We start from the raw sequence: 26,380 nt of genomic DNA on the forward strand, positions 1-26,380 counted from the left end.
TCCTTGACTTTCTCATTGGTCCAGAGCCTGTGGTCCTATATGAGCACAACATTCTTGGTCTATTTCCTGTAAGCCCAGCCTAGCGGGTGCATTATCCCAGAGGCTGAGCTCACAGTAAACAAGGGCTGAAGGGTCATTATGTTTTTTTTAACAAACAGGTTGGTCTTTATTTAGAAGACATCAAAAATACAAATAACATGTGTACATAGCTCAGACAGAATAGTACATGAATCGTCACTAAAGGGGTCATTATGTTTAGTTCAACCCTGTTTTAAAGGAATGCCCACCTCCCATTATCTCTGGAGGAAGAAGAGGAAGCTGGGAGACTGCAGGAAAGATGCGTATAAGGATTTTTTTTTCTTTCCTTTCTTTTATAAAAAAAAGCATCTATGGCGGCTTCTGTGGAGATATAAACTTTTTGGGTTCTGCTAAAATTCTCACTGCCTAATGACACCCACTTTGACTATGCTTATTAAAACCATTCACCATCTTTCCCCCTTACAGGATGTGTGACCACACTGGTTACTAAGGCAAGGCCACTGCTTTCTTGAATTTAGGAGCTTTTGGCGTTTTTTTTTGCCAAAGCTTCCATACTCGACTCCATAAAAGCCTATGGGCCCTTTCACACTGGGGCGGTATAGCGCCGCTAAAAATAGCGGCGCTATAACGTCAGATTTGCCGCGGGATTCGGCCATTAGCGGTGCGGTATTAACCCCGCTAGCGGCCGATAAAGGGCTAATACCGCCCGCAGTGCGCCTCTGTGGCGTTAACCCACAGCCAGCGGTCAAAGTAGTTTAAGTGTACATGAAGCATAATTAGAAGTCCACCCTGAGAAGTGCTAATTGAAGGCAGAACCCTGTGACCCCAAAGAAAGGTACAAAGGCAAGCCGTATCATACGAGTTCTACTGCCACCTTGTGGAGGTAGATGCCATTCACAACTTATGTTACATTATTTGAACAGACGACCCTCTGCACAATGAAAGAGCAAGTGAATCCGCATTCGTTTCCACTTACTGTGGTTTGGTCTTAAGTTTACCTTAATCTAAAAACAATTTAATATATTGCAGCTTACCAGTTCTCGGATATCATGGCATATCTATTCTTCTTTTTAATTTTTTAAATTTTTCCTTTGTTTTCACCTGGTTATAGTGTCAGTAATGCACTTTCTGTCCCAGGGTGACAACACTAACTGTGTGTACTGTATCTTTGGAGAACCAACGTTGTCACCTTCGGTTGCTCACGCCCGATTGGTACTACAGTACTTTTCCCTCTCTTCTTATCTCCATACCATAGAGGGATGTGTCCAGTAGTTCAGAGGTGAACTTTTCAGGGCTAATAACACTGCCTAGTATTTTAGTTCTGCAGAAACTGTGTGTTGGCAGCTCACTAGAGGAAGTACAAACTCAATCGATTTCTGCCAGCATCAATGGGTATTTTGTTTTGCACTTATCAAACTTATAAAAAAAAAACTCTTCTGAATGGTATAGTCAACATTGTTAGGATTTTACACACATTTTACCTTGACTTTACTTCTGTTTTTAGGCTGGGACTACTAACAACTATGCAGGCTTTTTCAGAAGATGACCGACAAAACTGGATTGAAATACTGGGCGGAAAGGAGTCTGTGAGTAGTCAAAATTATTTATTTATTCATTTTAGGAATATGAAGATTTTCCAATTGTCATTACTCTTGCACACAGGAGAAAACACAGCATTTTTTTTTTTTTTAACTGATCTTTCTGTCATTTAACATCCTCTGTATAAACCTCAGTAAATGATTGTATCTGTGTGCAACTTGCCTAAACCTCATTAGTAGGGTGTCCAGTTTACACGCTTGCTCAGCTGATCAACTTGCATTGCATGTCATGGCATCTGTGTATTGTACCCACCTCCCACTAGCTACTGCAAATACCTTTCCAATAATCCTGTGTCAAGAAAACACACATTTCCAATCTAACCCCTTTTGCTTGCTTGTACAGAACACAAATACTGATCAGGAAATAGCAATTGCCAGCCCATCTTATTGTAAATGTAGTTCCAACTGCTGAAATTTGTATAAAAATAATAGCCATGTTATGGATTTGCCAAAAATGTGCAAAGGCCATATAGCTTGTAGTGTGCTAGCAATTCGTTGTGGTATGGTAAATTGAAACCATTCGCTTCAGAAGGTCAAACCTATCCAGTAGAGATGCACGATTAATCGCTAGGAATCGAAATCGCAATCTTTTTTCCTTCCCGATCTTTAAAACCGCATGTCACGATCTTTCTAACAAGTGCAGAGTTCTCACAGCTGGAAAAACTAAATCCAGGCAGCCTACCAAGTTGTATTACAACATGCTAAAAAGTAGAAACAAAGTATATTTTTGTTGTTTTATCAAAGGAAAGAACTTAAAGTGGAGGTTCACCCTCAAAAAAATTTCTGACATCACATGGAGTCGAGCCATCCTACCGACAGAATGCCGGTGTTTTTTTTTTTTTTTCTCAGCACATACCTCGTTATCACGATTTTCACCCCCCCCCGGCAATCCCGCGGGACTGGGTGTTCCCAAGCACTGCTTGTGATTGACAGGCTTCCAAACGGCGCATACTGCGCGTCACAAGTTGCCGAAAAAACCCGAACGTTGGTGCGGCTCTATACGGCGCCTGCGCACCGACGTTCAGGTTCTGTCGGCAACCTGTGACGCGCAGTATGCGCCGTTTGGAAGCCTGTCAATCACAATCAGTGCTTGGGAACACCCAGTCCCGCGGGATTGCCGGGGGTGAAAATCGTGATAACGAGGTATGTGCTGAGAAAAAAAAAACACCGGCATTCTGTCGGTAGGATGGCTCGACTCCATGTGATGTCAGAATTTGTTTTGAGGGTGAACCTCCACTTTAAAGGAAGAATAACCTTATTAAGACTAATATATATATATATATATATATATATATATATATTTTAGCAGAGACCCTAGAGAATAAAATAGTGGTTATTGCAATATTTTATGTCACACCGTATTTGTGCAGTGTTTTTTTTTCAACACTTTTTTTTTTTTAAATACAATTTAATGAATTAAAAAAATAAAATAAACCGTGAAATTTTTTGTATAATGTGAAAGAAGATGTTACACTGCAAGAATAGTGATCTTTATTCTAAGCAAAAAAAATTGTGATTCTCATTTTAGCCAAAATCGTGCAGCTCTACTATCCAGACAAGTCTGCCAGTGTGTCTGCGATTTAGAGTGTTAGCACTGTATAGAGGGGAGTAACTCATATAGTAGGGGCAGCCTCCTTTTGTGGCCTCTAGAACATTGAGGAATTAGTTGCAATTGGTTATACCACAACTCTGATTGTAGCCGTCATTCCTGTTAATGGGTTTTCTAATAACAACCCCTATTGCCTGGAGTTTGGTGGTGGCTTTATAAATTGGGCTATAAGACATATTGGAAGATTGCTACACTAGCCAGAAAGGTATCTAGAGGTACCACTTAAATACTGGGCACTTCCCCCTTCCTGCCCAGGACAATTTTCAGCTTTCAGCGCTGTCACACTTTGAATGACAATGAAGATTATACCTCCTCTCAGAGCATCTACCGGCACTCACGTGACTCCTCGGCTCTCTCCTCTGCCCAGCTGACAGCTATAGTGGGCATAGCATTATATAACCGAGTGTGGCATTATGATAGTATAGATATGAGAGCAGCAGGAGAGGAGGATTGTGGAGTGGACAGAGCTGACAGGTGGGGAGGGGAGAGAGGAGGACGCAGAGAGCAGGGCTGCAGATGACGGAGGCACATAACTTACCATGGTGTCAGGGCTCAGCAGCCATAATAAACTGTGGTCAGTTTTATAGGGGGGAGCGCAGAGCCAGGCAGGATCAGCCAGGTATTTCAGGTGATAGAAGGGGCCAAATTACACAGCACAAGCACTGTGCTCTATAACATGCTTTAAGGGAACATACCCTTCAACTTGTCACATAGCCAAACCAGGAATTGACAGTAAATCCCTGCAAATTAGGGGAATCCCTTGCGCCACTCCCCCAGGTCACCAGGACTAGTGTTCCCATTGTAAGATTTCATCTTTCACTTTCGATAATAATGGTAAACGGGACAAATGGAGAAGGTGAATCTCTCTAACTGGGGCACAGACAGAAATAAAAACTAACAGGGGTTCCAATCCCTCTGCACTCTATCCAAAACAAAAGTTTTACTTTCAGTTATACTTTATACTGAAGAAAGTATTCCACTTTAACACCTAATGTACTGTATCTTTATTTACATGCAGTGATTTTAAACCAGTCTTATTTCTTATTATTCTGGTGGCAGATTCCCTTTAAAACCATGCCAATTAATTAATCGCAACATACAGAATGAAAATTCTGTGACTGGCACCCAAGTATTTCAGTGTTTTTAGAAGAGGCGAGAAATCCAACACTGAAGCATGGTTGATAGACATCCTAGTCGAGGAGACTTATCAGACGGTTGTTATCAGAGATTATAGGCTGTAAAATAATCAATAACAAGCAATGTAACATGAAGGATGTATAATCCACTGGGACCTGTGTGCTGACACTGTAATTATTGAGCATCGTCCCTATTCGATGCCTATCAGTCAAGTGTGGCATATTCCGACAAAATATGCCTTCCAGCTTCCCTGACTCATTTCAAAACTGCAGCCAAAATTATGCTTCTGTTTGCCCCTCAAGTAGCAATGTGACATTGTGACAAATGTGAGCACCCAGTGAAAACTTAAGTTTCTGCAACCTCACATCTCAGAGGTTGGCTTGGCCCAGCAGTATGTAGAATTCCATTATGTGTAGGGATGCAGATTTCTGCCACAGTACAATTTTTTTTTTCCCTGTAAGTGTTAATGGTTTTCTCAGGCTTTGGTCTTTTCTGTCTTTCATCGCTTCCCCCCCCCCCACAAACGGCTGCATAACGTTACTATATTTTAATATCCGCAGTATAATTTTAACATGCACAAAATTGCAGATCCTAATTTATGCGCACTGAATAAACATATATTGGATTATGTAGTTTTACCCTAGAGAGCAGCAGGAAAGCATTTTAGTTGTTTTATATATGTGTACACGTGCGCACACACACACACACAATATAAAAAGTCTACACACCCCTGTCAAATAGTCAGGTTTCTGTGATGTAAAAAAAAAAAAAAAAAGAGAATAAAACTAAAGGCGGACATATATTTTCTTTCGAAAATCGTATCAAAGAATCTTCGTACGAATTTCGCACCGTTGGTGGGCTGCAGCAACGGCCGATTTTCGTGCGGCAAAGAAATTTGAGAAATCCGACATGTTGGAAATTTTTGGAAAAACGAAAACGATTTTCTGATCATTGATGATGGGAGAATCGTGGCGAGAAATGTAATGGGGGAAAAAAAAATGCGCATGTGCAAGAAAATAATTTTCCCGGAGAGAAACGAATATTCCCGGCAACATGAAGGTTTTGTCGGCCGAATTTCGAAAATCAATGGTGGCATCATCGGATCACGAAAAAAAAAAAACTTTCTGATTTTGAAAAAAAAAATTGTTCGAAATTCGATCGTGTATGGCCTGCTTAAATCATTTCATGACTTTTTCCACATTTTTAATGTGACCTATAAACTATACAACTCAATTGAAAGACAAACTGAAATCTTTTAGGTGGAGGGAAGTAAAAATAAAATAATATGGTTGCATAAGTATGCACACCCTTTAAATAATACTTTGTTGACGCACCTTTTGATTTTATTATAGGACTCAGTCTTTTTGGGTATGAGTCCATCAGCATGGCACATCTCGACCTGGCAATATTTGGCCACTCTTTGCAAAAACACTCCAAATCTGTCAGATTGCGAGGGCATCTCCTGTGCACAGCCCTCTTCAGATCACCCCACATATATTCTATGGGATTCAGGTCTGGGCTCTGGCTGGGCCATTCCAAAATTGCAATCGTCTTCTAGCGAAGCCATTAGTTGCTTTGGATGTATGCTTTGGGTCATTGTTATGCTGGAGGATGAATTTCCTGTTCAGCTTTCTAGCAGAAGCCTGAAAGTTTTGTGCCAATATTGATTGGTATTTGGAACTGTTCATAATTTCCTCTACTTTGATAAAGGCCACAGCTGAAGAAAAGCAGCCCCAAAGAATAATGCTGCCACACCATGCTTCACTGTGGGTATGGTGGTCTTTTGGTGATGTGCAGTGTTTTTTGTGCCAAACATATTTTGTGGAATTATGGCCAAAAAGTTCAACCTTGGTTTCATCAGAATGTAACACATTTCCCCACATGCCTTTGGGAGACTTCAGATGTGTTTTTGCAAAATTTAGCTGGGCTTGGATGTTTTTCTCCGTAAGAAAAGGCTTCCATCTTGCCACTCTACCCCATAGCCCAGACATATGAAGAATAAGAGATTGTTGTCACATGTACCATACAGCCAATACTTTCCAGATATTTCTACAGCTCCTTTAATGTTGCTGTAGGCCTCTTGGCAGCCTCCCGGACCAGTTTTCTTGTCAATATCACAGAAAAATGCCTCACATTGATAGATAATTGGATGACTGAGAGCTACCTCAAACTCAATGGATCCAGAACAGAACTTCTTTCTCCCCGCAAACCGAAAGACAAACTCTAGGATGACTTTGACACCACCCACCATTCTTGGACAAACCATCACCCCAAGCACCAAAGTTGAAAGCCTCGAAGTCATCTTTGACTCAAACATGACTATAGACGCACAAATAGGATCAGTAGTCAGCGGATCTCACTATCTTCTCCGCTTGCTGCGCAGACTCATCCCATTCATCCTGGAAGAGGACACAGCAGTAGTAGTTGGAACACATCAATTCCTGACTCGACTACGCAAACTCCCTCTATCTACCTAGGTCTAACCAGATACCAGATTTCTCGTCTACAAGTTGTCCAGAACACAGCAGCAAGACTGATAACAGAAAAAAACCCTGGGAATCAATCACCCCGCCCCTGGGGACTCTCCATTGGCTATCCGTAAAGGACCGGGTTACATTCAAGACCCTCTGCCTCACCCACAAATGCACACAAACGCGCCTCTATATTTATGCAAAAATATAAAACGCTACACCCCTAATCGGGCCATCCGATCAACTAACCAAAATCTCCTCCACATCGCAGTCCAAGGACCACGGCTATGGAATGCTCTACCCACGAACATCCGCATGGAAGAAAACCATCGGACCTTCAGGAAAAACTTAAGACCCACCTCTTCTGAAGGATCTGGACGAAATTGGACACAAGCGCCTTGAGGCGATTCAGTTTGCATTTGTATCGCTATACAAGTTACTCACTCAATGGCACTGTTGTGCCATATTTTCTCCACTTGATGATGATTGTCTTCACTGTGTTCCATGGTATATCTAATGCCTTGGAAATTCTTTGTGTACCCTTCTCCTGACTGATAGCTTTTAAGAATGAGATCTCTCTGATGCTTTGGAAGCTCTCTGCGTACCATGGCTTTTGCTGTAGAATGCGACTTAAATAATGTCAGGAAAGGCCTACTAGAACTGCTGTCTTTTTTATTTGGGGTGAGGCTGGGTTCACACTACTACAATACTTTCATCCTACTTTGCTCTGTGTTCAATGTTTCCCTATGAGAGCGTCTTGTAGCGTCCTACACAAGTTGGTCCGACTTTGAAAATGCTCCCTGTACTACTTTTGGTCCTACATTGATCCTACTTCAGGCCCATTGAATATCATTGAAGTCGGACCAAAGTAGTATCCTGTTCATGAAAGTAGGATGGATGTAGGACCAATGTAGGATAAATGTAGGACCAATGTAGCAGAGCAAAGTAGGATGAAAGTAGTGTAGTAGTGTGAACCCAGCCTTAATCAGAGGCACTTTAAATGACAGGTGTGTACTGACTCCTATTTAACATGAGTTTTAATGTGATTGCTTAATTCTGAACACCGCTACATCCCCAGATATAAGAGGGTGTGCACACTTATTTTATTTTCACTTCCCTCCACCTAAAAGATTTCAGTTTTTTTTTTGTTTTTTTCTAAGTTGTACAGTTTATACGTCACATTAAAGGTGGAAAAAAATTCTGCAATTATCTCCAATTGTCTCAATTTTTTTTTTTTTTTTTTACATCACAGAAACCTGACATTTTAACCCTTTCACGCCGAGCGTACGCATATATGCGTCCTCGGCTTTCAGGGGTTATACCGGGATGATGCCTGCAGCCGCAGGCATCATCCCAGTACCGTTGTTTAGAGCGGGCGATCGGCTTTCCAAACATAACAACCGATGCGGCTAAAAGCCGCTCGGTTGTTATGCCGGAGGAGCGGGAGGGGACATCCCCCCCTCCCGCCGCCTCTCGCCGCTCTGACCGGGCCTCCCGTCCCATCGGGAGACCCGATCCACGATCCGGCGCCTCCAGCGTCTCGGCGAGCTCTGAAACAAAGCCGTAAACGGCTTTGATTCAGTGTCCGCATTGAAACCACGGAAGCGGCGTCATGACGTCACTTCCGGGTTTCTCAGATGCCAATGGCGCCGGATTTAAAAAAGTACACAGTATTCAGAATCGCCGTTTTAGGCGATCTGAATACTTTGAAGTGCAAAGGAGGGCTCGGAGGTCTTTTAGACCCCGATCCCTCCATAAAGAGTACCTGTCACCACCTATTGCTGTCACAAGGGATGTTTACATTCCTTGTGACAGCAATAAAAGTGATCAAAATGTAAAAAAAATTTAATATTAGAAAAAATAAATAAATAAATAAGAAAACAAAAAAATGTTTTTTTTAAAGCGCCCCCCTCCCCGCGAGCTTGCTCAGCAAAGTAAGCGCATACGGAAGTCGCGCCCGCATATGAAAACGGTGTTCAAATAACACATGTGAGGTATCGCCGCGATCGTAAGAGCGAGAGCAATAATTATAGCACTAGGCCTACTCTGTAACTCTAACCTGGTAACCGTAAAAAAAGTTTAAAGCGTCGCCTATGGAGATTTTTAGTTACCGTAGTTTGTCGCCATTCCACGAGTGCGTGCAATTATAAAGCGTGTCATGCTTGGTATCTATTTACTCGGCATAACATCATCTTTCACATTATGCAAAAAAATTGGGCTAATTTTACTTTTTCATCTTTTTAAAATTCATGAAAGTAAATTTTTCCCAAAAAGTTGTGTTTAAAACACCGCCGCACTAATACCGTATGACATAAAATATTGCAACAATCACCATTTTATTCTCTAGATTCTCTGCTAAAAATATATATATAATGTTTGGGGGTTCTAAGTAATTTTCTAGCCAAAAATATGGATTTTAACTTGTAAACACCAAATGTCATACATAGGCATGAAAGGGTTAACAGGGGTGTGTAGATTTTTTATATCGTGTGTGTGTATGTAAAATACATTTTATTTATTTATTTATTTATATATATATATATATATATATATATATATATATATATATATATATATATATATATATATGAGAAATCTATGCAACCAAGAGCCAGTAATTTCTTAGGCTGGCCATAAATGGATCGAAATTTGGTTGGCTCTTTGGGGATTGGAAACATTTAAATTCACCTATGGCTGTTCCCATTCTAGAATCAACTCCTCAATGGGACTCTGGCACTATAGAAAACTAAAGATAAAATACGTTTTTTGGCTGAAGCTTTAGTTTTCTGCCCTGAACCACATTTGCTCCCCTTTGGGTGGACTTTCCTTTTTAAAGGGGTTGTAAAGGTTCATGTTCTATTTTATAAAATAGGTTCCTTTAAGCTAGTGCATTGTTGGTTCACTTACCTTTTTCTTTTGATTTCCCTTCTAAATGTTTTTTTTTTTTTCCTGAATTTCTCACCTTCTGTTCTTGCTCAGTAAGCTGTTCTGTGTGACTAACCCCCAGCCAGAATGGCTCGGATGATGGGGGCAAGCTTACTGAGGAGGAACGGAAAGTGAGAAATTCAGACAAAGAAAAAAAACATTTAGAAGGGGAATCAAAGGAAAAGGTAAGTGAACCAACAATGCACTAGCTTAAAGGAACCTATTTAGAAAATAAAAAACAAACCTGTTAAGGTTTGAAATAGGTTAGGTTAGTTTTAGATCAGCTTTTGCTTTGTATACAGTATATTTCTCCATACAAGCCATTCTGGTTAAATGATTTGATAATGTACATTATTTATAAGAGCCATCTGTAATAGAAAGGAATACAGTTCTATATGTCATGCCTTTTGATAAACCTTATTGTTGGCAGTATTGTGTAGGAATCTTTGTACAATGATGTAATAGATTTAAACCAATTTTATGTTCTCATTCTAGCGGCTTCTCAGCCTGAGCAGATCTACGACAAGATCAGAAGGGGGCAAGTATATCTTGTGCTTAATAATACTTGAATTATTTTAATATTTGTTTTGCTTTATGGTTGTTTCAAATGCCTGATATTTAAAGCGGCATTAATGACAATATATTTTATGAATAATGATCACAGCTATCCATATGTGAGATCACTTTTCTGGCACAGTATGAGCAATTTTCATGTAGCTGTACTACAGTCTGGCATTGTGTGGAATGGAAATGATCATGTCAATCCAGTTTGTGATACTGAAGCTTGAGCTGATTAGAAAAATGTGCCTTGTCCTGACAGAAAGGATAGATAAGCCACAACCTGGTATATTGCCTTATGTGACTTTCTGTGAACTTGCATATTCATTGAATATAGGAATCTTACATCTGCTGCAGAGGTGAAAGAAATTAAAAATTCCCGAAATCCAAGCAAAATATCACATCAGGATAAGCGTCATTACCAGTAATACTTTTCAGCCAGTCCTGACCTTAAAGTGGAACTATTGTGGAATACATTTTTAACACTCAAAGCAAATTCACCCATCCAGCTACAGTGGATATACAAAGTTGACAAAAGCCAGGTTTCTGGGCCAACGATAATTAATTTTCAGAACCTTTTCTACCTTTTTAATGTTTAAACTGTACAACAAACTGAAATCTTTTAGGTGGAGGGAAGTATATAAAACAAATATGGTTACAAAAGTGTACACACCCTTAAACTAATACTTTGTTGGAGCACCTTTTGTTTTTATTACAGCACTCAGTCTTTTTGGGTACGAGTCTGTACGAGTCTATCAGCATGGCACATCTCGACTTGGCAATAATTTCCCACTCTTCTTGCGAGGGCATCTCCTGTGCACAGCCCTCTTTAGATCACCCCACAGATTTTTAAAGGGATTCAGGTCTGGGCTCTGGCTGGACTATTCCAAAACTGTAATCTTCCTCTGGCGAAGCCATTCCTTTATTAATTTGGATGTATGCTTTGCGTGGTTCCTCTTCTTCATGTTCAGCTTTCTAGCAGAAGCCTGAAGGTTTTGTGCCAATATTGACTGGTATTTGGAACTGTTCATAATTCCCTCTACCTTGACTAAGGCCCCCTGTTCCAGCTAAAAAAAAACAGCCCCAAAGCATGATGCTGCCACCACCATGCTTCACGGTGGGTATGGTGTTCTCTTGGTGATGTGCAGTGTGGTTTTTGTGCCAAACATATCTTTTGGAATTATGGCCAAAAAGTTCAACCTTGGTTTCATCAGACATCACATTTTCCCACATGCTTTTGGAGACTTAAGGTGTGTTTTTTGCTAAATTTAGCCAAGCTTGGATGTTTTTTTTTTTCATAAGAAAAGGCTTCCATCTTGACACTCTACCCTGTGGCCCAGACATATGAAGAATACAGGCGATTGTTGTCACATGTACCACACAGCCAGTACTTGCCAGATATTCCTTAAGCTCCTTTAATGTTGCTGTGGGCCTCTTGGGAGCCTCCCTGACTTTTCTTCTCGCCTTTTAATCAATTTTGGAGGGAGGTCCAGTTCTTGGTAATGTCACTGTTGTGCCAAATTGTCTACACTTGATGACTATCCTCACTGTGTTCCATGATATATCTAATGCCTTGGAAAAAAATTGTACCCTTTTCCTGACTGATACCTTTTAACACTAAGATCCCTCTGATGCTTTGGAAGCTCTCTACAGACCATGGCTTTTAGTGTAGGATGTCACTAAGAAAATGTCAGGAAAGACCTACTAGAACAGCTGAACTTTATTTGGGGTCACATTTAAAGGTTTAAAAAGTTCTGAAACTATTTATCTTATTTTTTTACATTACAGAAACCTGACATTTTAACAGGGGTGTGTAGACTTTTTTTAATCCACTGTATGTCTCCATGTTTTATCTTACTGAGAAATTGTTTTGAAAAGCACCCCCCTAGCATTTCTGGCTGTGGCCTTTTTGAGTAATTGCAGATGATTCGTATACCATCTGCCCTTATCTCAGGCATGCAGGCAGGAGAGTGTGCTTAGCTGTGAAAACCCCATCTACTTACTAATGCTAGCAGCATAAGGATTACAAATAGTCATGTTGATTGACAGTGATGATGTGTTGTAATTATAAGTCTGAACTTTTTTTAGTCCTTCAAACAAATAAAAAATTGATTAGCTTAGTTGGTATAGGAAACATATCAAAAATATACAAAACACTGCAAACCTTAGGAAACGCATGCAATATGCCTCAGAACTGACTAGTCGGCTGTATAATACAAGACTCACAGCATGTAATCTGTGGACACAAAATGCGGAGGACCCACCTATAATTCAAGCCAGATGGTATGTAATTTAAAAATCCAGAAAGCTTCTCTGTGAAAAAGAAAACGGTAAACGTCACCTTTTTGCTGAGCAAATCTTATCAATGCCGTGAAAAGAAAATGATCTCATATTACCTCCATGTACATTGAAAACCTTTATGGAAACATTCGCACAGTATTGTTCAGATTCTGTTGTGTTCAAAAGTTTGCATACCCTTGGAGAATTGCTAATATACAGTAAGAAAACCTGAATGAGCAGCAAAACATTTCTTATGAAATTCATTTTCAACAGAATGACACAATTGTAAGACAAAACATTGCAACAAGAAAACAAATTAAATGACCCCTGTTCAAAAATCTGCATACCTTTTTAGTTCTTTATACTGAGTATGGCCCCCTTTAGCATTAGTGACAGCATGCAGTCTTTTGTAATGGCGATCTTTGAAGCCCCGAATTCCTGCAGGTGGTATAGCTGCCCATTCGTCTTGGCTAAATGACTCCGAGTCATGCAAATTCTTTGGTCATCTAGCATGAACCACACGTTTTAAGATCTGACCAGAGTGGATCGATGATATTAAGGATAGGAGACTGTGATGGTCACTCCAGAACCTTCACCTTTTTCTGCTTTAAGCGCTGGAGGGTCAGTTTGACCTTGTGCTACTTGGGGTCTTTGTTGTGCTGGAAAGACCAAGAGTGACCCATGCGCAGCTTTCGTGCAGAAGAATGCAAATTGTCTGCCAGTATTTTCTGTTAACATGCTGCATTCATCTTGTCGTCAATTTTCACAAGATTCCCCTGTGCCCTTAGAGCTCACACACCTCCAAAACATCAGTGAGCCACCACCATGCTTCACATTGAGGATGGTGGTATTGTTGCTGTTGACCCCTCTACAAACATTGAACTTATGGTTGTGACTAAAGCTTTATTTTGGTCTCGTCCCTCCAAATGTGTATGTCAAAAGCTGTGAGGCACGTCAAGGTGTTGTCCAGCATATTGTACCAGGCTTTTTTGTGGCATTTTCGCAGTGAAGGCTTCTTTCTGGTAACTCAAACATGCAGCTAATTTTTGTTCAAGTTTCATTGTATTGTGCTCCTTGAAACAACCAAGACTGTCTCTTTCCAGAGCAACCTGCATTTCTCCTGAGGTTATCTGTGTTTTTTTTTTTTTTTGTATTCTGAGCAATTTTTCTGACACTTGTGGCTGTAATCTTTCTAATCATTAAGGGCTTGTTCACTCTAAAGCAATCAGTTGCAGTGAATTAGTACAGGTTTTTGCATGCACCAGAACAGACTGAAAAATGCACGTGACCTTGTATTTAAAGTGGAGGTTCCACCAAATAATTTTTTTTAAAAGCCAGCAGCTACAAATACTGCGGCTTCTGACTTAAAAAAAAATGGATACTTACCTGTCCAGCACGCCCGCAATGTCTTTAGCAGAGGACGAGCAATCGTTTGTCCCTCGGCTGCACCTGTCGCCATCCTAGGTTAGGGAATTGGGAAGTGAAGCGTTGCGGCTTCACTGGCCGGTACCCTACTGCGCATGCACGAGTAGCACGGCGCGCCGTCACTGGTCCCCGCTCTCTCCTGGGAACAATGTATTTCCCAGGAGACAGCAGGGGGTGCGGGTAGGGGCATGTCTGCCGCACGATTTGTTCCTGGAAGTGGGGGCAAATACCTGTCTTAGACAGGTATCTGCACCCCCTTCCCCCTGAAAGGTGCCAAATGTGACACCAGAGGGGGGGAGGGTTCTGAAAAGTGGAAGCTCCATTTTTGGGTGGAGCTCCGCTTTAAAACGCAATTCACCATTATGCATGGAATTTGTGATTTTTGGTGTGCTGCTAGAAGTTTGAGCCCATTCTAGTTCTTGTCATTTTAGTGCCATATTTTGTGAATGTAACTTTACAATTTATTTATCTTTTTAATGTTGTCGACGACATTGTGAATGCCATCCCTCATTTTATGGATTGTTACAATTTTTTTTTTTTGCAAAGCATGTTTTTTTTTACTGTCATGTTAAGGCCCAATCAGAAAATGCTTTATTTTCTAATGTACATACAAAAAAAAATGATGTCACGGCTGATTCTGTCATTTGTCTTTTTTAGGAGCTCAACTTGACCAGCATGGATTTGCTGTTATAAAAAACTGTATCAATGTAATTGAATCACGGGGTAATGTATTTTATAGATTATGTTTGTTCCTTTAATTTGTGGTGAAATAGGTATTGCAAATGCTTCCAAGATTTAGCTGGTCAGACATTAGCGTGGTTGAATGTGCCTGACTGATATGATTTACAAGATTCTATGATAAACCTGCGCCATCAGACTGATTAAGCAAACATTTTTTGTCATTGCAAGAAACACTCCTTCCAGCAGTCTAACATGAGGAGGGACTGCGATTTCTGCACACTCTGAGAAAAAGTGGACATATCTTAAAGTAGAACTATGGCCTACAACAATTATGGTGTAATACATAATTATAAGGGCAACTGCACTTGGTTTTCTCTTCACTTGGTTCCCTGCAAAGTCCCCCAAATACCTGTTGAGCCTGCAAGTGAAGTCCAATTGCAGATTGTGTTAGTGTGGCAATGGGGCTGTACTGTTCCTGAATTCAGAGCAGCGTTGCCACTCTCATGTAGGGTGGTCCTGCCTGTGCTACAATGGGATGAAAATATGTTGCAGGGGCATCAATATCAGAATGATCACTGTGCCAATGCACAAGCCAGTAGCTGAACCAGCACATGGCCCTGCCTAATTCTGCTTACTGCTTTCTGGATTAACCGCATTGTCCCTGTTGCTGAAAGTCTCACTGCAAGCTGCAGTGTTTGGGAGGGGGGACATCTGAAACAAATATTGAAGGATGTGGCTCAATCAGGCAAGGTAAAGGAAGACTTTTGTTTTACTTTTTTGAAGCTTGTGCATTACATAGTAACTAGATTTGATACTTGTTTCATACTTTTTGTTGTACTTAAAGTGGATGAATGTTGTGAAATAAGGGATTTTTGTATCAATCTCAAACAAAAGATTTGTAGTCAGTTTGTGATTAACAGTGTACCTGCAACTTGTTTAAGGTGTTACTAAACCCACAACAGTAAAATCAGTCTGTATATGCAGTAAAGCATGCTTGTTATACTCACTGTGGAACTTAAGGGGTTAATCCTCTGCATTGTGTAAAAAAAGGCTGTTTGATCCTGTATGCACAGATCCTCCCCTTAATGCATTGTCTCCAAAATGGGTCCGGATAAGATGGTCACTGGACTGAGGCTGTACAGTTTGGTGTGTATTGCTAGATAGATTTGATTTTTTTCTTGGGAGAGTGCATGTGATTAGCACAGGGCCAATCAACACTGTCTAGACAGAGGGTCAGGGGTCCGGCATTTTATTAGGACAGTCATGGGAAAATAAACTTCTCCTACAAGCTTTAACCATGCACTGATAGAAGTCACAAGACTGCTATATACTGCTGGTGAGAAAGGGTATTTAGCCATTTATAAAATCAATGTATTTCTATGTTCTGTGTACTGTGTGTACTGTGTTGCTGGGGGTGGATGCAATGGCTGCGTGTTGCTGGGGGTGGATGGGATGGCTGAGTGTTGCTGGGTTTGAATGGCTGAGCATATGTGAATGGATGTTTCTGCAATGGGCACAAAGCAGCGCTGTGGGCACTACAGATCCAGCCCACAGCGCTGCTGCAACCGATCTCTCCTGTCTCCATTCACACTGAGATGGGAGAGAAGAGCCGGACAAGACGCAGATTTGTTTACAAGTGATCGCTCTGTCATTTGATGGTCCGATCACGTGGTAAATGGCCGCTGTCGGCCAGGTGGCACGCAGGAGCGCTATTCTGGGAGGACGTCAATGTACGCCCTCCCAGAGTTATCGAGCCGCACTGTAGCTGTCATTCAGCTATGGGGTGGTCGTTAAGTGGTTAAAGTGGCACTAAAAGCAAACCTACAACAATGCAACGCCTGTGAGATCCCTTCCCGGTGTCCTGCCGAAAATGTTCCCCCGGCGGATTAGGACCCCCCTGTACTGCGCAGGCATGGTGCTTGCGCAGTACGAACCTCAACCGAGCCCCCATGTACTGCGCAGGTGTGGCGCCAAGTCTCCGAAAATAGCCGAACACGTTGAACTGAGAGTCGGCTCTACATGGCGCCTGCACAATGACTATCACATATGCCGCGTGCTCCCGAAGCTAGTGCTACTCTGCAAGGGGCGGGGGTGATTTTAACAATAAAGTACACATATAATCCCTCTCATTCTTCCACAATCCTATAATACAATTTATAGGGATGAGGTGCCGGATTTAAAAGGGGACACATCAATCACTCTCATTCACAATAAAGTACACGTCTTAGCGGGGTGGGTTTTGCAATGGCAATGTTCATGGGCGAATTTCCACATATAACCAACACGCCCCGCTAAGAAGTGTACTTTATTGTTAAAATAACCCCCGCCCCTTGCAGAGTAGCACTAGCATCGGGAGCACGCGGCATATGTGATAGTCATTGTGCAGGCGCCATGTAGAGCCGACTCTCAGTTCAACGTGTTCGGCTATTTTCGGAGACTTGGAGCCACACCTGCACAGTACATGGGGGCTCGGTTGAGGTTCGTACTGCGCAAGCACCATGCCTGCGCAGTACAGGGGGGTCCTAATCCGCCGGGGGAACATTTTCGGCAGGACACCGGGAAGGGATCTCACAGGCGTTGCATTGTTGTAGCTATGGTAGGTTTGCTGGTGTACGGCATATAAATATATATCAATAAAATCAGATTTTATTGATATATATTCATATGCAGTACACCAGTACAATCGTACATAGGCATTCATGTCTATGGAAGGCTGTACACAGCACCTTGGCCCTCCAGACAGGGAACATAATCCAGAACTCGTGTTGCATGGGCTCTGGCACCCATGTGCAAGGGGCCCAAGCAACAAACTGAAAGCATCAGAAATGTGCACAGAAAAAAAAAAAATGGGAACCATAGACATCCTGAGTGTGCTTGCTCTATGGTGGAATTATGACTTTACTAGTAAAAAAAAAAATTATAATAAAAATGCCATAAATCTATCCCCTATTTTGTAGACACTATAACTTTTGCGCAAACCAATCAATATACATTTATTGCAATTTTTTTTTTATTTAAATTTTTTACCAAAAATATGTAAAATACATATTTGGCCTAAACTGATGAAGATTTTTTTTTTAACATTTTTTTTTTATTGGGATATTTATTATAACAAAAAGTACAAAATATTGTGTTCCCCCCCCCCAAAAAAAAATTTACGCTCTTTTTTTTGTTTATAGCGCTAAAAAAATGCAGATGTGATCAAATACCACCAAAGAAAGCTCTATTTGTGGGGAAAAAAAGCACATACATTTTTTTTGGGTGTTGTACCGCGCAATTGGTTAAAACGACGCAGTGCCGTATCACAAAAAAATGGCCTGGTCAGGAAGGGGACAAATCCTTCCAGTGCTGAAGTGGTTAAACAAACAAAAAAGCCGCTTTGCTGAGAATAACAGAAACCATTGGCTTCCGCTAATGTCATTCAAATCCACTAGGCAGAAGGCCCCCCCCCCCCCCCCCCAGTTCCACTGTGTGTCTATGAACGCTCACAGCCCGGTTCAGGAGCAAGCCTGAACATCTGCCCCCATACAAGATGCTTGCCATGGCGGCAGACAGAAGAGAAGGAGCCAAGATCGCCAGCATGGGACCCCAGAAGAGGAGATTTGGAGTGGCTCTGTGCAACAATACCATTACAGGGAACGGGTAAGTATAAACCTGTTTGTTTTTAATAAAAAAAATAAAAAAATTGACTTTACAATCACTTTAAGCTGGACTTTTACTCTTGGAACATTTAAGTAGCTGACAGATTTTTAGCTGGTTATGAATCCCGTTGGTGCTTACTGTTGGCGTGTGGAGCATTACATTACCACTTTTTCATATTCTTGTAGGTGGAATCAAATAATATTCTTATGTAAGAAGGATTTAAATACATCACTATTTTGGAGATAATCTAATTTGTTATAAAAACATTAGAATACGTGTTTTCATAATATGACATGTCGGAGGAACAAAGCATGTAATTATTTGTGCAACTGTTGTTGTTGATTGCCACTCTTAAAAACATTAACTCAAGCAGCGGTTACTTTCCTTTCTGAAAAAAAAAAATATCCCATTATTCAACATAAAAAAAATATGCATGCAAAAAAATAAAAAAAGTAAAGCCAGTGTAAAGCATTATGCATCTCTTGTGTATCTTGAAAAGGAAATTTCAGTTTCAAGGCTCTTATTTTGTAGTATTTCTACTCCCTCAGGGTCTATCATTAATTTACATTTGTCACAGATGGATATATTGAATAACAAATGTTTTTATCCAGTATTCACAGGCTGACAATAACGGATAAAGAAAATACCCTTGGAGAATTACAGGACAGAACTGTGATATAATCTGTGAAATAATATGAAAATAGCAGACTCTCAAAGCCAAACACAAATATTACAAGTAAATACAATCCTAAGAATATGACATAATAAACAAGTCATTCCCATAAGAATCATGCTTATCTTCTACCATTATTCTTCCGCCATGGACATAAGTAATATAGACCGAAATGTGTTTGGCGTTACAGAATTGCAATGTATTTAACCACTTGACTTCCAGAAGATTTACCCCACTTCATGACAAGGCCGCTTTTTGCCACTACGTTGCCTTAACTGATAATTGCACGCTCATGGAACACTACCCAAATTAAATTTGTCATTTTTTCCCCACAAATAGAGCTTTCTTTTGGTGGTATTTGATCTCCCCTGTTTTTTTTTTTTTTTTTTTGCGCTATAAATGAAAAAAATGCCAACAATTTTGAAAAAATATATATTTTTTACTTTCTGCTATAAAACCTATTCCCATAAAAAAAATGTAATCTATAAAATGTTCAAAATTTATTCTGCTACATGTCTTTGGTAAAAAAAAAAAAACCCAATGAGTGTATGTTGATTGGTTTATGTGGACGTTATAACATCTACAAACTATATAATATATACTGGATTTTTTTTTATTCTAGTTATGGCAACGATCAGCGACTTATAGCGGGACATCACGCACTCTGACACGAAATGACACTTTGTGGGAACTAACTTCCACTGACATCGCCAGCGACATTTTTACATTGATCGCTACGAATATGCACTGTCATTGTACTAATGACACTGGGCAGGAAGAGGTTACATTTGTGCCCAACAAGTTTGTGTGTGCTGCTTTTTCTGGAGATCAAGTTGTTTTGGGAATGAAAAGCCAACTAGATCCCATGTCACTGGATACAGCTGTTTACAAGCTCAGACTTGAGTTCTGTGAGACTCAGAGCCGATTGCTGGTGGCCAGTCATTGGCTGGGACCCGCCAGTGATCAGCATGTGTTGCAACTAATTTAAAAGCAGGGCTTCATTTAAAATAAGAACCTTGAATGGACTCAAATATTTTTTTATTTTTTTGTATAGATTATTTAGGGTGGCCAATTGTTGGATCAGGGGAGTTACTGACCAGCAGTGTCTACGTGAGTGATTTAGATCATAAAAAATAAAGTGTTTAGTAGAGTAGGGGAAATCCACTGTCCCCCTGTTATTTCAGAAAGTAAGATGAATTTCTTTGATGGAGGCCCTGATGGCAGTAAAACCCCAGTTAATAACGCTCCCCATGCTATCCAAAACTAGAAATCATGTTTTCAGCCTCATATTCACACATGTTCATGGTGATTTATGAAGAAATATTTAAATTGTATGAATGATTGTCGCACTAGTGGAGGGCTGTCGAATGGGGTCCTTTTTCCTTTTTTTTTTTTTTTTATTACTGGTCAGGATAAGAAGCTGATAGTGGATTTGCTATTGAATATGCAATATATTGGTTCTCATATGCTACAAGCTTTTCTTACTTAAAGTGATTGTAAAAACTTTATTTTAATTTTTTTTCTAAAATAACATACCAGCTCTTTGCAATGGTATTGCACATAACAGTCCCTTACCTCCTCTTCTGGAGTCCCCTGCCAGCGTTGTCCTCTCCCCCTTTCCCATGTGTACCCGCATAGCAAGCCATGTGCTATAGGGGTACACGTGCAGGCGCGCTTCCTAGCTGGGCTGTGTGCTTCCATAGACCAATGCTGCTGCCTAAGTCTCCTGTGAGACTGGGAAGAGAGAAGAGACAAGCTGCAGACGAGCACAGTGCTGGATTGAGAGAGGACTCAAGTAAGTATTTAGGGAGGGAAGGGCACAACAAATGTTAAAAGGTTTTTACTTTAATGCAGGGAGGTCATTAAGGTAAAAAAAAAATTACTTTACAACTACCTCATCTGTATGTGAGGTTCACAAGCTCCCACATACAACATGTATTTCTAGTGATCATAGGCATGCACACAGGGTGTGCCAGATGTGCCCAGGCACACCCTAATCACCCTGTGCAGCACAGAGATTTCCCCTACTGCCCTCCCCCCCTTCCTCCCACAGCGCTTTCAGCTTGCCTACTCTCCTTTCCCGCTGGCTGTTGCTGCAGAGATGTTTTAGTATGAGTGGGGGAAGGGGCCGGTAAATTTGCAGTTTACTGGCCCCTTCTCTTTCTGAATGAACATTGTGAGTTATCGGCAATATGTGTTTGAGCTTTTGGGGCGCACACACCTATGCTAGTGATCTAATATTTATTCTACTTTTACACAGTTGAATGCAATCAAAACATTGCATGGATTCTGAGCGAAAGCTGTATGACTTGTATGTGAAAACATTTATAAGTAGACCCTATACTCGCTGTATACCAGTTTATTGTCCTTTAGACATTAGGAGGGCCAGACTGTGGTCAGTGGAAGTAGAAAATGTGCTGGCATCAGTGGAAGTAAACCATGCTCCATCTTTGATGTCGTTGGAAAGAATAGTGCCCCGTTGTTGGTGTCGGTGGATTCCAGTGGATGAAATAGTGGCCAAGGGCTGGAAAAAAAGCAAGCAACGGGCTGCTGTTTGGAGACCACTGCTGTATAGCATAAAAATAAGTGAAACAAAATTGTTGTAGCCATTTTTGCCAGGGGACCATAGTGGTATTTAGGAACATAAAGTACAAATATTACTTGCGTTCTTGATTTATATGGCTAAGTGCCACAGAATACAGTCAAAATAAACTCCATCTCTTGACATTTGCATAGTACACCAACATTTTTAACGTATTTTTTTTTGGCAGGATTTTTATCTTTTCTATTATGTGCTGGTCTGCAAATTATGCAAATGGTGTTGGAAGATATGGTCTACCTGGGCATAATTTTTTGGGTAATACTTTGTTCTCTCTTGCAGGTATAAATGACCAAGGATTGTACAGGGTTGTGGGGGTGAGTTCAAAGGTCCAGAGACTTCTGAATTTGTTAATGGGTATGCTACCATTTTAATAATTTTATTGTATACTAGCTAAGCACGCTATAAATAACTTGTCACTTTTTATGTAATGTTATATAAAAAGGTATATGATTTTTATTTTTTTTCTTGCATAAATGACATTTGGTCATTTTCTGTGTATTGTACATGATAGTATGGATATACTGAATATTGAGACATAAAACTACAGGTATAAAGTCTCTTAGGTAATAATCCTATTAGCGTGGCATATTCTAGTAAATTGGTAATCGGCACTTGGATGAACTACATAAAGTAGACTAAACTTGAGAGAATTGTATGATGTGTTTTTTTTTTTTTTTTTTTGGAGTTGTATGTGTGATATATTGTACTATGCCGAGCATGCAGACAAAGATAACGTACTGCCATAATATTGTAATGCTACTATTGTATTGCCATTATCACATACTATGTAAATGTATATAACCAGTGATTCTGGAGCTTAACAGATAGTTTGACAGCTCCCATATTTGCAGTACTCCACATTGTGATGTTTTCACATATACAATTGTGTTGCTCAAGGGGGGTAGATTTTACTAGCATTTAAGTTGAACAATATTTTCTGCATAACCTACCAGGAAATTAGAATGCCCATCTTAACCCCCTTTTGTGAGCAGGAGCCAGCACTTTAATGGACTGTGATGCATGGGAATAGTAGGAAGGGCTACCAATCCTGCAGCACTTTGATTTGGCTGTCATCATTGGGAGCCCATTCTACTGACTTCCAATCGTTTGTACTTGACAGTGATCTCCCCTTAATGGCTTGGTCACAGTTATAAGGGAACGATGTGCCTAAGAATGATGGCAACACATACTGTATATGTGAGGCTGGGACTTTAAGGACCACCCACCCTGCTGTCATATATGTGTACAGTGGAACCTCGGATTACGAGCATAATCCGTTCCAGGAGAATGTTCGTAATGCAAAGTACTTGCATATCAAAGCGAGTTTCCCCATTGAAGTCAATGGAAACAAAAATAATTTGTTTCGCATTGACTTCAATGACATGCAATCCTGCATGCGGCCAGAGGCGCGGGGGCACTGGAGAGACTTGGAAAAGGCCAAAGGACACCTCGGCTGACCTCCGCAAACCTTGGAAAGACTTTGTTCCCGAGATTTTCCGAGGTCAGCCGAGCTGTCCTCTGGCGTTTCCGGGCATTTCCAAACGGCGTTGATCGTTTGCGATCGGCACTGTTTGGCTCTGGCACCCCCCACCTTAGGCCAAATGCGGTACTGCACACCGCTTTGGTCTGCATCGTGCTTATTTTGCGAGACAACACTCGCAAACCGAGTTACGATTTTTAAAAATACAGTGCTCGTATTGCGAAACGCTCGTTAACTGTGTTACTCGCAAACTGAGGTTCCGCTGTATAGCTTAACTAAACCAGTATTGAGTGGCTAATTTTATAAATACATTTCTGCTCTTAGACCATCATAAAATTAGAACTTTTTCAGTCAGGGAGCCATCCTTTTATTGGCCTTCTCAATGTGCGACACTACTGCTAAAAAAATCAACTATAAAGAAGGCTAGAAAAGGGTGGTTAGACATGCAGGCATAATCCAGCCACCACTGGGCATCTGTGTGCGAGGTCTCTACGCACAATGGTCAGCCCAGGCAACTGCTTGTGTTGTGCCTATGCAGAAGGACAAGTGAAACTGCAACAAACTGTTTTAAATCAGATTTCATAGTCATACAGAATTGGACAATGGGATCTTTAGTTCTTTTTAGGCAAGCTGTCATGTGGGAATGTTGGCCTTTGTTTACTGTGTTGCCCACCCCTCAGTTGGATTGCTTTTGAAGTCCCATGGTTGAAGACTAAATATCCTGTGCCCTGCATTGTATAGCTAGATTTTTTATTTATTTTTTACTTGTCAGTAAAATCCCTTTTTTGAAGTTCAGTAAAGGACCCTCCCCTTTTGTTATGGTCTCTCTATTGCTACAAAACTGGGGCTAGCTGGAAGTGGAAGGAGTTATATTAGAGGATGCACACAACAAACAATATTTAGCCCACAGGACTTTTACTGAGTCACACCTGAAATCTAATATATGAAACATTTATTTGACAGACATTTAAAAACAAAACGTAATACAAGAACTGTGTGTGTATGTATATATATATATATATGTATATGTGTGTGTATATATATATATATATGTGTATGTGTGTGTGTATACTGAGATCAACAAAGAAACCTTTCCATAGAACCTATGTAGTCCATAGAGATGACCACCATAAATCTGAAACAACTGTGCTACTAATCTCAATGCATTTCGCGAGGAGAGTATCTGGAGATAAAGAACATGTATGAATATAATAAACATTTATACATGTATATCAAATATACGTACATGAAACCGATATACAAATACTCGCGAATAGTAAATTTACAATTAGTTGCAGAATACTTGGGGTTAACCCCTTCTTGCGGGTTAAAAGTGCCCCACAAGATTTTTTCACATTTCTGAAATTTGTTGCTGTCTTTTCCACCAAGACACACATTCACTAAATATATTTGCACAAGAGGGTTTTAGGAGTAGATTTCTTGGTACTTGCACACTTTTTAATATCTTAGTTTTGAAATTTTTTCTTTTTAAAAAAAAAAAAAAATGTTTTTTAACTTATATATTTTTTTTATATTGATTGATTCAGGTGTGAGGTGATTTTCTTTCTTGCTGGATTTGACATCTTGCATGCGAGTCTCCTGTCGGAGTACAGTTGTCCTCTCATTCGCCCCGCCCCTTCACAGCTCCTGGTGGAAGAATAGTGGACCTTTTGGCAATTTTTTTCTGGCCTCTGCTATTATACAGGAATACCCCACTTTTAAGTACACAAAGGAGGTTATTTACTATTGCTACAGAGTGCAAAATCCAGCTCACTTCTGCATAGAAGCCAATGCGGTTCTAACCCCAGCTTGTTCAATTAAGCCTGGTAATAAAACCTGGAAGCTCATTGGTTTCTATGCAGAAGTGAGCCTGATTTTGCACTCTCCAGCTATAGTAAATAAACCCCATTGTGTACTTAAAAGTGGGGTATCCCTGTACATATTGTTATACATTCAACAGTAATCCATTCCTCAGCCTAACCACCATCTAAGTGGAAGTGGGTTAAGTATTCTGCAAACAATTGTAAGTTTACTATTGGCGAGTATATGTATATTGGTTTAATTTATGCATATACATATTTTTGCTATAAATGTATAAAAAAAGATCCTGTGTCCTGTACTGAGCCCCTACGAAGAATTAGCCATGTCCAACTTATCATAGGGAGCAATAGAGCGAAAGAAAGTTTTCTGACCTTACAGCTGCAAGCCAGTGGAATTTAAAGCAAACGTAATGAATAGGGGGCAGTTTACAAGCGCTATTTCTAGCGCTGAAAACTGCCTCAGTGGTAAGGGGTCTAAATGTTAACATAATCCAATGTATAGTGTAGTTTTGTCACCCCCTTCCCCACAAATACACAACCCATTCTTTATAAAACCTGAGAAGTGCAATGCAGTCTTCATTTAAAAAGCAATACACTTAGCAGTAATTGCTTGCCCCCTTTCTTGTATGCCTTCTGCAGTCGTTTTGGTCTGTTCCTGCTGAAGATAGGAAAGACTTTTTTTTTTTTTTTTTAAACTGCAGGGCACAAGCGCTGTACAAGATCTGCCATGGTTTGTTATTAAACAATGACAAATAGGACCAGATCTCATAAAGTGCATGTGTGAGATCAGATGAGATCTCCCTTAAAGGCACTGCAAGGCCCTACCTAGGTATATCACCTATGACTATTGACAACAAGAAAGTGTCAGAAAAGTAAAAAAAAAAAAATCTATATACAAACGACTGACATGTTTAGGGATGTGCAGGCTGCGTTGCATACACAATGGATTTTTGTGTTTCGGGGTACATTTCTGCTTTAGGAGATTGCAGTATGTATTATTCAGGTTACATTTTGTTGGTGGGTTTTGTTGTTGGAATAAAGGGTCTGTTTTACCTGCTGCCATATGATTAGATTTATGTATGATACAATTTCAACTTTAGTAAATACAATAACATTTGACTCATTGATTAGGTAAATCATTATATTGCCACAGAGCTAGAGATGCATAAATCTGGTGTGTCCTAAACTATGTATTGTCAGAGCCGGCCTGACTTTGAGGCATTCATTGGTATTCTGAGAAGCTTGTTTGAAGCAGGCGGTGCTCCAGGTCCATGCATGCTCCATCTGTGCTGATAACACAGTGTTCTTTGGCACGGGAGACTAGAGGAAACCAGTGAGTGAATTCATTTCATTACCCTGGACATTATGAGAATGACAAATTGTTTGTATATCATACGCTGCAATCAATTCAGAACTGCAGATAAAAGTCCTCATGCAATT

General features: G+C 40.4%; 1 protein-coding gene across 3 annotated transcripts in view; it reads left to right on the forward strand.

Annotated features, from left to right (window-relative positions):
- Positions 1–26,380, forward strand: part of ARHGAP10 (Rho GTPase activating protein 10) — a 333,889-nt gene that overhangs the window by 184,314 nt on the left and 123,195 nt on the right. For 2 of the 3 annotated variants that reach the window (XM_040331859.1, XM_040331851.1), the window contains exons 11-14: positions 1,544–1,625; positions 10,275–10,317; positions 14,700–14,765; positions 21,920–21,994. In XM_040331859.1, coding sequence (XP_040187793.1) covers positions 1,544–1,625; positions 10,275–10,317; positions 14,700–14,765; positions 21,920–21,994 — 266 coding nt within the window. The remainder of the gene's footprint in view (positions 1–1,543; positions 1,626–10,274; positions 10,318–14,699; positions 14,766–21,919; positions 21,995–26,380) is intronic. The other variant, XM_040331844.1, reaches the window with a different exon arrangement.

Source organism: Rana temporaria, chromosome 1 (assembly GCF_905171775.1).
Source record: "Rana temporaria chromosome 1, aRanTem1.1, whole genome shotgun sequence".
Lineage (NCBI taxonomy): Eukaryota > Metazoa > Chordata > Amphibia > Anura > Ranidae > Rana > Rana temporaria.